The following is a 16,335-nucleotide window of genomic DNA, read 5'->3' on the forward strand; positions in this document are numbered from 1 at the left end:
CCACAGAAGGAATTTCCCTAGCTGACAGGGTGATGGGCTGATGGGGAGGGGAGTGGTGAGCTGCTAAGCAAGCCCATAACTGTACAGGAGTGGGGAGCAGAGACCAGCCCCAGATGGAGCAGGCGAGATCGTGAGGTTGCTCCTATTTGACTTTAAAAGTCATTTACAGTCTACTCTCTCAGCAGAGATCACCTACAGATTAGCTAGGCATGAACACAGGCTTCCACGTTTTGCAGCCACACCCTGTTGTCTTGTGAAATTGTCAAATTAAGCTAAGCCGGATCAGAGCTGGTCAGTCTTTGGATGGAAGCTTCCAGGGAAACAGCTGCTAGAAGGGGGATTCATTGATCATTCAGCAAGTGGTAATATTTTCTTGCTTTACATTTTTCAAAGTGCCATGCAAACATTGGATTCATTACTGATTATTACTATCCCTGCAACAGACAGGGAAACAGAGCCGCACAGAGCATGCAAGGGAGTGATTTGCCCATGAGCTCACATCAAGTCTGGTGGAGGGGGAAGTAGAACTCAGAAGTTCTTGACTCCCAAGAGACTTCTTTCTACCAAGTCAGTACTGAACCAGTGCTCTGGACATTGTGATTCTGGGACTGATGTTCTGCAGACAAGACTTAAAACAAGGTAATTCAAAATCCCATTGCACTTTTTGCAATAATTGAGTAGAGCTGTGTGGCCAACAGAAGTTCTGTTTTGTGCAGGATTTTAAAATCTGGCTTCGTTCTGAAGGGGAACAGAAACTGAAAATTTCAAAATATATTATAAAATTAAAAAAAAGTTGAAATAAAACCAAAATGATTCCATTGACCCAATCCTAATTTTGGGGGGAATTTTTCTGCACTAAGAATCTCCAATTTTTGAATATCTATTCCAATGCAGAACTATAATTTCAAAACAAAAAACTGAAATGTTTCATTCTGAAAATGTTGACAAGGGGACATTTCGACCTTGTTAGATTCCACCCCCCCCAAGTGTTCTTCTGAAATGAACCCAGTTTTCAAGAAGCATTTTGATTTCAATAGAATCTGGTTCTGTTACAATTTCGCTGAGCCTGTTTAACTTTGCTGTCTTCGTCGATTTCTAATTTGGGTCATTATAGTCTACCTATAACTCCAAATCATCTCTGCAGCTTCAGTGGGATTCTTCTTCACGTTTAGTGGTACGTGGCTGCGTAGCATGCTGGGGACTGTTAAACAATTGCCATGTTCCACTCCAGCAGTGGCTGCGTGTGAGGACTGGGTAAAGCAATCCCTGTGCTACAGTGTGGAGAAGAGCTTGAAGGTGAAAATGTTCACGCTGAAGGCCAGCCTTTGAGGCCCAGCCATAACCCAACATAATGTGGCGCTTGGGGATATTTGCTGATCCCTTCGGTTGTCTATGCTTTTCCTTCTTAAATCTGTTTAAGTGTTTGTGTGCCCCAGTCTCACATTATAACATGCCCACTCTCCACTCCTCCTGGGGCTATTTTCTCCTAGCAGCAGGGCTGATATACTGCACTATCACCTTGTTTCAGCAGAGGATGACGGAAATATAGCACCTTCTTTTATGGGGTGGGGGGGAGGAAATACTGCAGTATTCTCCACTAAAGGACTCAAATACTGCAGCTGGAGCCAGCGTTGCTGTAGCATTTCGGGTTAATATTCCAGAATACTGTCATGTATTTTAAATAAGGTTCCTTCCCCCACCTCCCATTCATCACCACCACCACCTCCTTCACTGCCACCTCCAAATCAAAAGCCTACTGAAAACCAGTCCTATCGTAGGAAGGCAGAAGGTTTTGCTGTTGAGCAGTTTGGCTGCAAGTGTCTGCTGCTGCTTCTTGGCTGTGGCTGCTGGAGCTTGGGGTGTGCTGAAGGTGTCGGTGATGCTGGTGTGGGTGGGGATGGGGAGGTTTCCAGAATCATGGGGACAGAGGCATTGCTGTTCTTCCCTGACTGCATCTCCAGTGCAGGCTGCGCAGCTGGGATTGCCAACTGAGCTGATAGGCAGCAACAGCTATGCAGGGGGTTTGGGCCGTCAGACCCCACCAGCCCAGGGGAATGTTGGGCCAGCCTGGGAGGACGAGCCTGCTGGTTGGGGAGGGAGCTGGCAAGGAGGGGAAATATGCTGGGCCTGGGCAGAGGCCACTCACAGCAATCGGCCACCTTAGGCAAAACTTCAGTCTGCTGCCCTCAACCTACTCTCCTAGAAGTTTGCAACAGCCCCTCTGCGCCTCCCCCACTGCTGCTACCTCCCAGCCCTGAGCCTCATGCAGCCGGGTCAGAGGCCTCTGGGACAGACCCCAATCTGACATCCCAGTGGGTTGAGCTGGGCCAGGCCACCATGAAAGTCCCCTCAGGCCTGTGCCCTAGGCCCTGCAAGCTGCCAAGACCTGCTCTTTGGGCCCGCAGTATCCCTGCCTGCACCACCCAGCCCACCCCCTGCACTTTTCTGGATTTGCATCTCAGTGTTGGGCTCGTAGCCGTGTCAGTCTCTCCAGAGCCCACACATGGGGGAGTTGAAGCAGAAGGTGGAGCAGGAGCCAGGCACTGCGTGGGCAGCAGGGGGGTTAGCTGCCAACCTGAAGCCGGGTGGGGCATTGCACTTGTGGCTGAAGGCCTAGCAGAACCTGCGGTGCTGCCAGGAGCAGCCCCAAGCCGCTCAGCACCGAAGCCACTGCTGTGACCACTATCTTACCTGAACTGGGCTCAGGGAATAGCGGAGTGAGGGCAGGAACACTTCCCCAGCAGCTCAGCTGGGGACCGCTTCCTGCTTCGTGGAGCCACGGCTGGTGGCTGCCCACATGTCTGGGCAGCCCCTCTGCCGCCACCACCAGTCTGCCGCCTTCCAAAACCTGCCATCCTAGCCAGCTGCCTAGTCTGCTATAGCTAGCAAGGCCTCTGAACTGTGGCCTCAGAGAAGGGATCTGGGGAAGGGAGCTGGAATCCATCAGCCTGGGAGTTCTCCAAGGTGCTAAAATAAACCCAGTGTGGATCAGATTGCAAGACCAAAATAACCCAGCAGCAGCCTTGGAAATCTGAGCAGGGAGCACAGCGTTCAGCGGAACGTGTGTGAGGGAGGGAAGGCACATTTTAATGGTTTATTAATAATATTTCAAAGCCGTGTATTTCTGGTTAGCTTCCAAAACATGGTGTGCCTCTGCGAACCCTGCTTCACCTCTCCTGACATGCAACATGCAGGTGCAACATGTGTCGGTGCTCAGGGCAATCTGTGAATGATGCAGCCTCAGTGTGATCTGTAGGAAACCCAAAACTTTTCTCTTGAACTCTCCTTCCCCTCCCAGGCGATGGACCATTGCAGCCTTCCTAGTTGTAGGGCTGCTAGCAACAAGCTGCTAAAAGCAGAGTTCCCTGCCCAGTCCAGTCTTACCCCTGAAAAGGGGGGAAAGGGATGAGTTGCCGCCTCTCCTCCCTTTAGGAAGAGTGGGAACCGGACAGATAATTGCCTTCCTCTCCCATCAAGCTGCTAGGAGGAGGACATTGGGAAATAAGCTGCTAAATCTGTGGGGTACCCTAGTTAACCACTTGTGCTTATGTTTAAGGCTGGGACCCTGATTAGAGCTTGTGAAATGTGTGTATGTGTGAGAGAGAAAGAATGTCCCCCCTGTGTACTGGAAAGTAGTTGGCAGGAGAGAGACCCGTCAGATTTAAAATTAACCCCAAGTGTTTGCTTTCAAAGTATTTTTCCCTGTGATTACTCCACTGGGGAAACTGCCCAGTAACAACGTCCTCCTCCCCACCCCACCCCCCCGCCATGGCTCAGAGAGTCAGAACTCTTCCTCCTGATTGTTAGGACCATTGCTACAAAAACAACACTTAATTGCTGTTAAGTTGCCCCCCTCCCAGAGCAACACCCTTGCAGCAGGCAGTAGGAGTGTGTGGGCCATTCAGAGCAAAAGTGACAGCTGTCATAAAGTTAAAGCAGTGACCTGTCTAGCCTATGGCACGTGGGTGGTGATTTTCCCATGCCATGGAACCTCAGCACAGGGTAATGGCAGACCAGTAGTAACAGGGATATTGACCGCTCTGATAGCGTAAGAATGCAGCTGCATGACTCTGATCAAATGGGACCTACTGCGTGCCTGTGGTGTACTACTAACAGCCCTCCTGTGCTGCCTCTTGTCTGTGTCTGCACGAGTGTGTGGTTGTGTGTATTGTATATGCATATAAGTAGTAGCTGTCTTTACAAGTCAAGCTGGGGTGTGGCTCCTGGGATGGGATAGGTGTGTTTGGAGAGGGGAGGGGACAGAAAAGTTTGCTGCAACGCAGTGAAAGAGCTCTGTCCTCAGCTGGTCATCACATAGCAGTGGTAGATCCCTGGGGCAACAGAGGCTGAGAAGCTGCATTAGACTGAAATACATTCCCTCTCTATGGATAACAGGTAAAAATATATCTGGTGGTCTGAGAAAGAGGCTAGGAGTTTGGACTCCTGGGTCCCTTTATTACCTCTGCCACTGATTTGCTTGGGCACATCATGGGCTAACCTCTCTGTGTCAGTTTGTCTGTAACAAGGTCTTATACCGCCTCCCTCCACAGGGCTGTTGTGATGCTTAATTAATTCGTGTGACACACTTTGAAAGACTCAGATGCAAGGTGCAATAGATGTGTAAAGTTTTATTATTTATTTTATTATCCTCCAAAGCCAAAACCACCTCCTACAGATGGTTTCAGCTCTCCCATGCAATGTATGACTTAATGCTTGTATTGATAAATAGCACTGGAACCAAGGAATGTGCGTGCCATAGGGCAATGGTAATCTTTAATTGCACTGCCTATCATCTGAGGATTTCAAGGCCCGTGACAAAGATGTATTATATCCACTTGACAAATGTGGAAACTGAGGCATGCAAAGAGGCCTTGTGGCTTGAAGGGCAATCCTGAATACTGTCAATATTTCTCCTGTCACCATCTGGAGGGGTCAAAGTAGCAAAGGCATCTCCTCCAAAAGACTCAGCCTGGCCTACAGGGCTGCAGAGAAATGTCCCTGGAGACACCCCCTGTTCCTTTCCAAGCAGTGCCAGATTAAGCACAGATCCATTGAGCTGTAGATCCAAATCTTACATGGCAAAGGCTCTAGTCCCAAGAGCATTTAGATCTACTGAGGTGTGGCTACCACCCGCACAAGGGAAGGGGGGGACTTGGTTGGGGGCTGGCCCAAGCTGTCCTCTGCTGTCCTGTTTGTATTGCATTAGGGAGCTTGATCTGAGCCCCTATGCAGATGTGGCCTGAAGCAAGAGTAGGGAGCTTGCTGTTGACATCTGTCGGTGAACAGGGAGAACAGCAGCCCAGAGCTGCATGAGAACTCCAGTTGGACAGGAGATCTAAAGGGCAGGGAGCTCTCTGCTGGCATCTGTCCGTGAGCAAGGGGAAATGATTGAATGGGCCAGGCCTCATTTGCATTTCAGTTATGTGGCAGGTTGGTGCATTTTGGTTAAGACACAGTTAAGTTTTGAGTTTGGGGGCAGTAAAATGCTGTTGTCCGTGATGGGAAATGAAGGGAAAAGAGAACTGCATCAAATGTGCCTAGGGTGAGAAGTCACCCTAACCGCGATTGTGACCTGGCACAGCTGAATAGCAGTTACTGGACAAAGTCTAAGTAAGTAATTTGAATGGATAGACTGGGCTCTATCTTCTGTTGAGACGCCCTTCCTGGTGGTAGGGGCTTTGTTTAGGGATGCTATATGTCATTGACTTTTCTCTGAAGACTCCTTACGGAGGTAGCTTCAAGACAGTGGTTGGCTTTGAGGTGGTGGACAGAGGTAAACTGAGGTGCTTCAAGGCTGTGCAGGGAGCTGAGGTGGCTTGGGCTGAAGCCACAGAGAGCCGCAGCTTACCGGAGGGACTTTGGTGCAGATATCTCTACCTAGCAATCAAAGCTGAAATCGCTTCCGCTGGGTCAGGCGGTAGAAGACCCTTCCCCCTCCCCCTGGCAACCCAGGCAGCACTTCCCTTAGGGGCTGACGACTGAACTGAACACCTCCAACCCTGGACACCAAACTGCAAGTGGGGGAGCTGCGGAGGAGAGAAGTGGCCAGAGTGCATTAGGAGGACTGAGTTTGGAATTTCTGCAAAGACACCTTGGGGCAGGGGGGAAGAGTCTTGCCTAATACTGTCCATTTATTAACTGCTGCCTTTCCTGAGGTCATTCTGTTGCCCCTCTTTCCTCTCTGCCCCATAAAGTACTCTTTGTTTTAAACTCTGAATTCCCCATCCCTCTCAAAGCTATGCAGCATCTGTTGATCTCCCAGTAACATGCCTGTTACCTATAACCACTTCATCACACGTCTCCGTAATAAATCAATCGCGTCCTATTCCCTGAGCCTGTCAGTTTTCCCATACTCCATGCTTCCCTTTGAATCTCGTGCCTTGTAGTCTCTCTGGTCACACCTTGCTCTGCTACAGATGCTAACTGCATTGCAATCTTCCACGCTGATTTGAGTTTGCAGGTGTCGCCTGCTGGGAATCAGGGTTCTGTGATTCTGTGCGATGCAGTACAAACGTGCTACAATGAGGCGGGCGGGAGAGAAGGGGGAAATCATTAGCAATCCAGCATCTCTCTTAGTCCAAAGACAGGTGCTGCTACACCTATGGCCCAGAGGCGAGCGGGTTGGTGGAGCAGTTACTGCAGGAGTTTAGAAAAGGTGGCTGGGTGTTGGGAATATAGGACTAGTGATATTTGAAGGCAATTAACACCGAGGAGTGATGGGAATTATTTAGGGCAGCACAAAGGGGGACAAGGGGGCCAGTTATGAGCCATGGGCTTGAAACTAAGTGAGGGAAAAGAACCGGAGAAACTCCCTGACAGTGCCCCAAGGAAGCCTCCTCTCCTGAGACTTCAAACGCAGGCTGCACAACAGCCTGCAGGGATCAACCCTGCCCTGGTGGGGTGTCTTTGTGTGTGTGTGTGACGTTTTCCAGCTCTAATTCCTCCATTAAATCAAATGGAAGAGCACGGTGAAAAACTACATTTCCCAGTCTCCCCTGCAGCCCTGGGGATATAAGCAATTGGAAGATTTAAATAGACCAGGCCTGAAGCAACCAACCTTTGGCACATAGAATTTCCCCTCCTCTTCTCTGTATCCATTGGCTGTTTAACCTTTTTTCTGGTGTTGGACTGGCTGCCCAGCCTGGCATTAATTTTTCTTCCAAGCTTGCTAGGCCCATGAAGTAAACAGCCATGTGCATTCCTTGCTCTATATTTAACAGCTGCAGTCTGTGCTGGGGGAGACTGCACAAGAAGGGAATCTGTGTCGCTTACCAAATTCATATCTCTGAAGGGGGGCGGTGGGGAGAGCTGATTGGAAGGGAAGAGGGATTTCTCTCCTGTACGGTTTTTTGAAAGCAGGTTTCATCTAGGGAGACTCCACAATGCCAGCATCCCAAAGCCGGGCCAGAGCCAGAGAGCGGAACAATGTCCTGAACAGGGCTGAGTTCCTCTCGTTGAACCAGCCCATGAAAGGAAACCAGGAGACCAGAAGCTCCAGCAGAAAGCAGGGCAGTCAGTCTGGTCTGGCTCCCACCCAAAACGAAGGCACCAAGGAGCGGAGGCAATCTCAGCAGCTTCCTGAGGAGGACTGCATGCAGCTGAACCCCTCCTTCAAGGGAATTGCCTTCAACTCCCTGCTGGCCATCGATATCTGCATATCCAAGAGGCTGGGGGTCTGTGCCAGCCGCGCCTCATCCTGGGGCAGCGCCCGCTCCATGATCACACTCATTGGGATCACAGGGCATGGTGTACCCTGGATCGGGTGCACACTCATCTGCCTGGTGAAGAGCAGCACGCTGGCGGGACAGGAGGTCCTCATGAACCTGCTGCTAGGTGAGTAAAATACTCCACCTCCTGCACTCAAAGCCCAGCCCCTAGTCACAAGGGACAGCAGGCTTTCCCCCCTCCTCTGTCTTTTTCATCCATCTCCAGGGTTTTTAAAGGAAGAGGGAATGAACTTAAATTCAGAAAACTTATGTTTATGGGGTTTATGGCATTTATTGGCCATCTCTGTAGATCCAGGGTGCGCTGGGATACCCCGTTGATGAGTGCAGTAGGGTGCTCAGATACCATGGTGATGGGCGCAGGAAGGTGCTCTGATACCATGATGATGATGGGCGCAGCATAAGGACCTAGCGGGCACGTGCTAGGTTCTGTGTCTTCCTGCCTAAGAAGTCCAGCTGGCTTCCATTTGCCTACTCCTGGAGTAAGGACCTGTGCAATGTGAGACTAGCAGAATGAGACCTGGAACGGTTAATGACCAAACCTGTGGGCAGGAAAACCTTATGGCTTTGATGCTGTCAGCCAGATCCTTTATTTAAACTGCATCTGTCTCCCTCGGAGGCTTAGTTGGGACAGATTTAAAGATGAATTACGATTTCAGTCGAGGGTGGTTAAAGGCAAAATGGGAATCAGTCACCCAAGTTCGGTGCTCTCTGCAAATGTTTTGTGTCCCCCTTCCCTCTACCTTGGACAGACTCTGGGTCCTCTTGTCAGCTGCCCCAAGGGGAGTCTCATCTCCCGCCTGCTCCTGCTTCTTTGATCTTCCTCCAGCAGGTGCCTGCCCTGCACCATCACCTGCTGCTCTGCCTTGCCTTACTGAGCAGAGAGAAGCCCCTTTTAAAAGACTATGAGGACCAACTGGTGAGGAACTAAAGGCCCCTGGCAGGCCTGTACAGATATCCTGTTCAAGGCTAGCCTCTGGGGCCCAGGAAGCCTGCGGCTCTGGGCCTCTAAACATTTGCAATCCAATGAAGATCAAATGCTAATTTCAGCTTTCACATTTTTCCCCTGTTGCTTGCCCTTTTCACTGCAAAGCTACGATTCTAAATACAAAGCAGTCCCTGGGCTGGCCCCCTTCTCACAGGTTATTCACACTTAGCCATGCAGCTGCTAGCACCTGGCCTCTTGGGAACACAAACCCACATTGGTAGGTCCCCTCAGTTCTGAGGTGGTGCCCAAAATAGCCTCTGCTGGGCTTCCCCCAAATCTTAGCTCAGCTCCCAGTGACCCACAAAAAAAATCATTATTTTTGATCTTGTTCTTTTTCATGGGAAACGTAAAGGCTAGTTTCATCCCCTGTTGATCAAAGGATGGTGTACTTTGTCTAACACCCATTGCCATAGTAACTAGGCAGTTTCCAAATAGGGGCATATTAGGGAGATTGCAGGAGACTTGGAACAAGATGCACGGGGACATTTCTGTCCCCTGCAACCCCCTTGTCACATTTCCATCATCTCCCCTCGTAGACTTGCCATTATCATGTACAAGGGGGTGGCTGATACAATAGGAGTGGCCAGTTAAATGCCCAAAATTAGGAGGGCAGAGATTGGCCTATTTATAGAGTGCCCATTGCAATAATATCTAAGTGCTGTCAGGATAAAAGGCCATACTGGGGATGTGTGGTTGGTGGACCTAGCCAGTGACAGCAAGAACCATTGCGCCTAAGAGAATGAGACGGGCATAGTATGGCCAGCGAATGTGTGTCTGCCGGCTCCTCTGTTTCGTGAGTTGCTTCTCACCAAGAGTCTGGGATTTTTCCCCCAAGACGGATCCTTGAATATTTCAGTGACCTTTTAAATTTCTCTGCTCTCCTTCAGAAGGAGACAGGGCTCCCGTCACAGACTTTACCTCCCCGCAAGAAACTTGGTTTGCTGATACTGTCCGACATCCTCTATCACCCTTTTGTTTTGGCTCAGCCCCATATGCAGTTCAAATCCAGCAGTACTTGGTGATAACAAAGCCCTTCTGGGTGGGGATGGGTCCGAGGGAACGAGCTCTTCCCACTCTTGCCCTGACCCTTTGGAAGGGGAAACAGCAAGGCTGTTCACCCCACTTGGCTTTCCTCCCTTCCCCCAGCCCCCTCAGAGTCTGATACAGCGAGCAGAATTTCTGATGCAGTCTCTGGGCAGGGAGCCAGCTCATCACAAAGCACTTGTTTAGGATTTGTAATCAGGCTTTGCAAAGGGAAGGAGTAAGGAGAATGTTGAAATGGGACTGGGGACCTGGCAGAGGCACAGCTGCAGATGGACAGCAGGCTGCATGCCCCTGAGCTGTGTGCTGGGTGAAAACTTCCCGGTGGTATGATGGTCTATTTGGGTGGGGGTGCTGAAATCTAGCCCTGCGTCATCCTCTTCTCCCTCCCCATAGCATGGATCCCAGCTGTGGATCCCCTCCTTAGGCCCAATGGACCCACGTTGGCCCATACATTTGCCGTCCATGCTGGGATTTATTAATTCACCTCTGTTTCATCCCCAGCCACAAATGCCAAGCAACCAAAGTAAAGAAGCAGAGTCATGGCCTGTCGCTAAGAGGAGCGTATCTGTCCCCATTATAAGGGCTCCGCTGCTAGAACACACTTTCAGGAGAGCGAGGCCTGGGTGCTGCCAATCTCATCTGTTCAAAAATTACGAATCAGGCCCCCAAAATCATGATTGGCTTAAAAATCATGAGATTTAAAACCGTACAATGTGGGTTCATTTTATTTGGAGCATTTAGAGGTCACATTTTCAAGTTTTTCTCTGCAATAAGGAGGGCTAGAAACTTACATTTTTAAAATCAGAGCTGAGATTTTCAGATAATCATCTGACTCCAGCAGCTGGAGAAAATCAAATATCCTGGGACTCACAATAAAATTGCCACAGTTGGCAAGTTGGGGCCAGTGCTCCGATCCAGATCCAAACTTTCCCAAAGCTGAAGGGGGATGGGATCTGGTGTTCTGATTCTAATCCACCTAACAGAAATGGGCCTAAATTCATAGAATCACAGATTATAAAGCCAGAAGGAACCATTATTTAAGCTCAGTACCAATGTGGACACAAGAACAAATGGATATAAACTGGTCATCAGGAAGTTTAGACTTGAAATTAGACGAAGGTTCCAAACCATCAGAGGAGTGAAGTTCTGAAAGAGCCTTCCAAGGGAAGCAGTGGGGGCAAAAGACCTATCTGGCTTCAAGACAAAGCTTGATAAGTTTATGGAGGAGATGGTATGATGGGATAACATAATTTTGGCAATTAATTGATCTTTAACTATTCATGGTAAATAGGCCAAATAGCCTGTGATGGAATGTTAGATGGGGTGGGATCTGAGTTCCTCCAGAGAATTCTTTCCTGGGTGTCTGGCTGGTGAGACTTGCCCACATGCTCAGGGTTTAGCTGATCGCCATATTTGGGGTCGGGAAGGCATTTTACCCCAGGGCAGATTGGCAGAGGCTTTGGGGTTTTTCGCCTTCCTCTGCAGCGTTGGGCACGGGTCACTTGCTGAAGGATTCTCTGCACCTTGAAGTCTTTAAACCATGATTGGAGGACTTCCATAGCTCAGACATAAATTAGCGGTTTGTTACAGGTGTTGCTGGGTGAGACTCCATGGCCTGCGTTGTGCAGGAGGTCAGATTAGACGATCATAATGGTCCCTTCTGACTTTAAAGTCTGTGATTCTATGTGATCGTCTTGTCTGACATCTTAAGTACCATTGGACGTCCCTGAATTAATTTCTGTCAGAACTAAAGCAGATCTTTGGAAATGTTGGCAGTTTAAGTGATAGAGAATCCAACACTTCCTTTGGCAAGTTGTTTCAATGGTTAATGACTCACTGTTTAAAAAAAAATGCACCTTTTTTCTAGTGTAAATTTAGTCTTGTCTAAATAATGTCAATAGCTTCAACTTCCAGCCTTTGTATCATCTTATAAACCTTTGTCTGCTAGACTGAAGAGCCCTCTGTTATCAAATTTCTCTTCCTCATATAGTTACATATAGGTTGTGATCAAGTCATCCCTTAACCTTCCCTTTGTTAAAACCAAACAAATTGAGCTCGATAAACTGATGCTCTTTCTGGATCCAGAAATCTCTTAAGCCTGAAGAGGCTCGGTTCTGCTGCCCAGTGTTGGGCCCCTTTTTGTTCGAATGCAAGCTCTGATTCAAAGGACACTGCCTATTGGGCCCTTATAGTATCCGTTCCATCTTCACCCCTTTCCCCTATTCACAAATCCTCTTTAAGGGTAAGTGCTCCAGCTCCCTGGTAGTGAGTCAGGGAAGGCACTGGTTTTAAATCATTTCTTCCTGCAGAACGCCGTACTTCTGGGGATAATAATAGAATAGTAATAGTGAACCTTCTTGTGGCACCGTTTAATGCAAGGATGTTCAAATGCTGTACCAATATGAGTTTGTTAGTTCTCAACCCGGTTAGGAAGGAAGGAGCTGGTATCATCCCCACTTTATCACTGGGGAAGCTGAGCCGCCAGAGAGAGGGGAGCTGACTTGTCCAAGGCCATACTGAATGGTTGTCAGGGGCCCTGTCCATAAGGGAAGTTTGCTTGGGCCCAGGGAATTAGGTAATTCCCCCAGCACCCAGAAGTGGCTGATTCTGCTCTCGTTTACACTGTTGACTTCAGTGGAGCTACTCCTGATTTACACTGGTGTGAGTGAAAAGAGAATCAGGCCTGAGGTGTTGTGAAGGGTCTGGGCTGGCTGGTACCAGGGCTTATCCCTCTTGGAGATCTGGGGAACACAAAAGTCCTCTTTTGAAGGACTCAGCCTTTGGCTGCACAAAGCCCCCCTTTTGATTAATTTCATTTAGTAACCAGGCTGGGGGAGCCTGATGAACCTTCAATGTAAAACTCTGGCTGTGGGAAACCTGGTTTATTATACTGGGTTCTGTAACATCAGGCTGTTTAGCTTCTGGGGCCTGATTCTCCATTGGCTTGCTCTTGGTGCAGTCCTACACACCTGTGCAAGGCGAGTGGCAAGTGCTACTATGTGGATTTGGTAGCATTTTGCACTTGGCTTGCACAGGCATAAATGCTTATACAAGATGCATGTCAGTGGAGACACCAGCCCCCAGGTTCTGGGGCATCGGTGCCACATCTGATTGTGGCTTGCTGGACGTGCCACAAAAATCCAGGGTCCTGATTCCTAATCCCTTGCTCTGCCCATTAGTCTACACTGTCCTTCCCCCTCCTATCCCTCAGCATTTGCCTCTCAGCCCATTAGGAGTCAACTGGATTGTGTTATTCTTGAATGAGGTTTGGTGGTGGTCAGAGTTTTACCTGGTCCAGAGTGGCATGGCTCCACTGACTTTAGTGAAGCGACAACAGTTGGGGACCAGGCCCTCCGATTTTAAATACAATGTTACCATTCGTTACGAGCCCTGCACGTTGTATCTAAGTCATACGTTGGCTCCTTGGCTTTGTCACAGGGGGTTTATCGCTGTCAAAGAAGCAGCACTGAATAAAGTGGCAACAAAAATGATTAGGGGACTGGAACACATGAGTTATGAGGAGAGGCTGAGGGAGCTGGGATTGTTTAGCCTGCAGAAGAGAAGAATGAGGGGGGATTTGATAGCTGCTTTCAACTACCTGAAAGGGGGTTCCAAAGAGGATGGCTCTAGACTGTTCTCAATGGTAGCAGATGACAGAACGAGGAGTAATGGTCTCAAGTTGCAGTGGGGGAGGTTTAGATTGGATATTAGGAAAAACTTTTTCACTAAGAGGGTGGTGAAACACTGGAATGCGTTACCTAGGGAGGTGGTAGAATCTCCTTCCTTAGAGGTTTTTAAGGTCAGGCTTGACAAAGCCCTGGCTGGGATGATTTAACTGGGAATTGGTCCTGCTTTGAGCAGGGGGTTGGACTAGATGACCTTCTGGGGTCCCTTCCAACCCTGAGATTCTATGATTCTATGAAAGTGGACAGATCCTTCGTTTCTTGGCGTCAGGATGAGGATTCACTGTCTGCCTGAATGAGGGTGAAAGGCTGGGGTGCAGGGATTTCCCCCTTCATAAAAGTAAGCAAAAGGTCAGAGCACGCTCGCTTCAGTCTGTTCCCTGTATGCAGAGCCAGCCTTAAGATCTGTGAAGCCCCAAGTAGCCAGGACTGGTGGGGAACCAGGCTGTAACGTCCTGGGGAAATCCCCTACAGATTCCTGACCAGGACTTTGGAACAATCCTACAAATCCATCCCTGACTTTATACTGAGCCCGGTACATGCAGGGACAGGACTCTGGGAGTTTAGAGAGTACTAGGTGAATACCCATGCAGTGCAGACAAGCTCATTGTCCGTGTATCTGTGGGTATGTCTACATTGGAATCAAGGGGTGTGATTGCAGCGCGTGTAGACATACTTTTGCTAGCTTGGGTGCCGGTAGCAGTGAAGCCACGGCCACACAGGCTCCAGAAACTCACTCAGAACCCTGGTTACTCTGCTCCGGGACCTGAGCAAGCTCAGGTATGTCTGCGTGAGGTGGAATCACGCCCTGTGACTGCAGTGTAGACGTATCCTTTCGGTCGAGTCTCAGGGCTCAGTAACCTGGACACATCCCAAGCAATGAGTTACCTCCTCTTCCGCTCTAAGGGGAGTTGCATGGCCAGATGGGCCAAGTCTACACTACAGACCTATGTCACTATAACTACGTCACTCGGGTTTGAAAAATCCACACCCCGTAGCAACGCAGTTACCTCAACCTAACCCCTCATGGAGACAGCACTATGTCGATGGCAGCGCCTCTCCTGTCAATTTATAACCACTGTCTGTCTGTCGGGGAGGCGGATTAACTCTGCTGATGGGAAAGCTCTCTCCCATCAGTCCAGGAGCATCTTCATTTAAACACTAGAGCAGCGCACCTGCATCGATGCAGTTGCGCCGATGCAGTGTTTTTAGTGTAGACCTGCCCAGGGTCAGTATATAAGCAGCAGAGTTTGTGGGCCCCAGGTGGGATTGCCTGTAGGCCAGACATATTGATTATTATTTTTTAATTATCCCCCCGACATGCTAGGGAGCATCTGAATTAAGCAGAAACAAATTATGTTCCAATGGTGGAGGAAACCGCTTCTGAAGACCCGGCGGCTTGCATGTTCGTTCCCTGCTCAGACACTCTGTTCCGAGGTGGCCCCATCCCCGGCTTGTTACCCTGGTATGCAAGGGAGACCCTTGCTTAGCCTCCCCTCCTGGGATCTGCTCTGCTCGCTGAAATCTTGGCAAGTTTGCAGCCTGTCTGCGCAGTGAGGCGGAAATTTTTAAATGTCAAGTGGGCTAATGTGACTGGCCCATGGTGGCTGTTGATCGGAGGTAACCTCACACACATCCACCTCCAGTGCTCTCTGCATCCCACATCCACACCGCCTCAAACTGGGAGTGAACATTCCTCTTCATCACCCGTCATGCTGCAGATCTCTCTCATTATCCTTCTCAGGCAATGCAGTAAAAGCCCCAGGTCCTTTGCCACGTGTCTCCCTCCCCTCTTGTCCTATCCTCAGTGATGAGTTCAGGCATTGTGGAATGGCAAATTGCATCCAACTTGCTGGCTTTCCCTCCTACTTCTCTCCCCGCCTGCTTTAGTTAGAGCAAATATGTTCTGTTAAAGAGCAACTCTGCAGTGTCCCTGCATATAGTGGCAGGCCTGGTGACACACTGGAACCTGCTCAGCTGCTGCAGGAGCAGAAACCAGGACCTATGTAGGACCCCTGCCAGAGCACTGATCCAGCTAGCTTAGTCAGCTATCTCAGCCATGACTAAGGCCCAGCACTTCAGAAGAAGGTGGTAATGCAGGAGCCTTAATAGCAAGACTCCCAGGGAAAGCTGGCAGGTAAAATGCCCTGAGGCCGAATGTGGATTCAAAGCAAAGGGAAGTGCTGTGGTTGTTAAATGGGGGAGAGGGAAATTGGCTGTATTTCTGTGCTACCCTACAGGGGACAGCTGTCTGGATCTGCCTCACCCAGTTCTGAACTCTAAGAGGCACCCTTGGAAGTAGGTGTTCTCAGCTGAGATGGATCCTGCTCCTGCTGGGAGAAGCCTCAGTGATGGCTCCCGCCCCAGGGGCAATGTGTGTGTGTGTGTGTGTGCCTCTAATGCAGCTTGACAAGAGAAGTAGTTGGGGGAAAGGAGGACAGGAGTGCGGATTCCGGTTGCTTTCTTTAAGGCTGCCAGAGAATTGGCTGGGAGTGTTGAGGGGCAGGAGAGAGGGGCTCAGGGACTCTTGCTGTCAGTCTGGAGTAGGAAGTAAAGACAGTATTAGAGGTTTTCTTCTCTTCCTGGCAGAGCCAGGCTGAAAAGCTCCACTTTGTTAGAGGATTTCTTAGATGTGATTTCAGGTATCTGCTCCTGGCTCCCCTTTATCACTCTCCCTGGGGCACTGAGAGGCCCAAGTCCTCAAGGTTCATAAAGTGCTTTGAGATCAACAGGTGGGAGGCACTGTAAATCCTCCAAGGCTATAAAAAAAATCTAAGAGGCTGATTCCACTTTCACTGAAGCCAATGGGACTTAAACGCATGCTTAAGTGCATTGCTGAACAGGGATAAGCTGAAGCATGGCTTCATGTTGAGCACGTGCTTAAGTACTTAGCTGA

General features: G+C 49.5%; 1 protein-coding gene across 3 annotated transcripts in view; it reads left to right on the forward strand.

The window, feature by feature from the left end:
- The window catches only part of PLPP7 (phospholipid phosphatase 7 (inactive)), an 80,325-nt gene that overhangs the window by 26,472 nt on the left and 37,518 nt on the right, over positions 1-16,335 (forward strand). Inside the window, exon 5 of one of the 3 annotated variants that reach the window (XM_073314740.1) lies at positions 7,371-7,833. The exons of 1 other annotated variant lie outside the window; for it this stretch is intronic. In XM_073314740.1, coding sequence (XP_073170841.1) covers positions 7,383-7,833 — 451 coding nt within the window. In that variant the 5' untranslated portion in view covers positions 7,371-7,382. Of the gene's footprint in view, positions 1-7,014; positions 7,834-16,335 lie in introns of those variants that run through there. One more of the 3 variants, XM_073314741.1, reaches the window with a different exon arrangement.

Source organism: Lepidochelys kempii, chromosome 16 (assembly GCF_965140265.1).
Source record: "Lepidochelys kempii isolate rLepKem1 chromosome 16, rLepKem1.hap2, whole genome shotgun sequence".
NCBI classification, from domain to species: Eukaryota; Metazoa; Chordata; order Testudines; family Cheloniidae; genus Lepidochelys; species Lepidochelys kempii.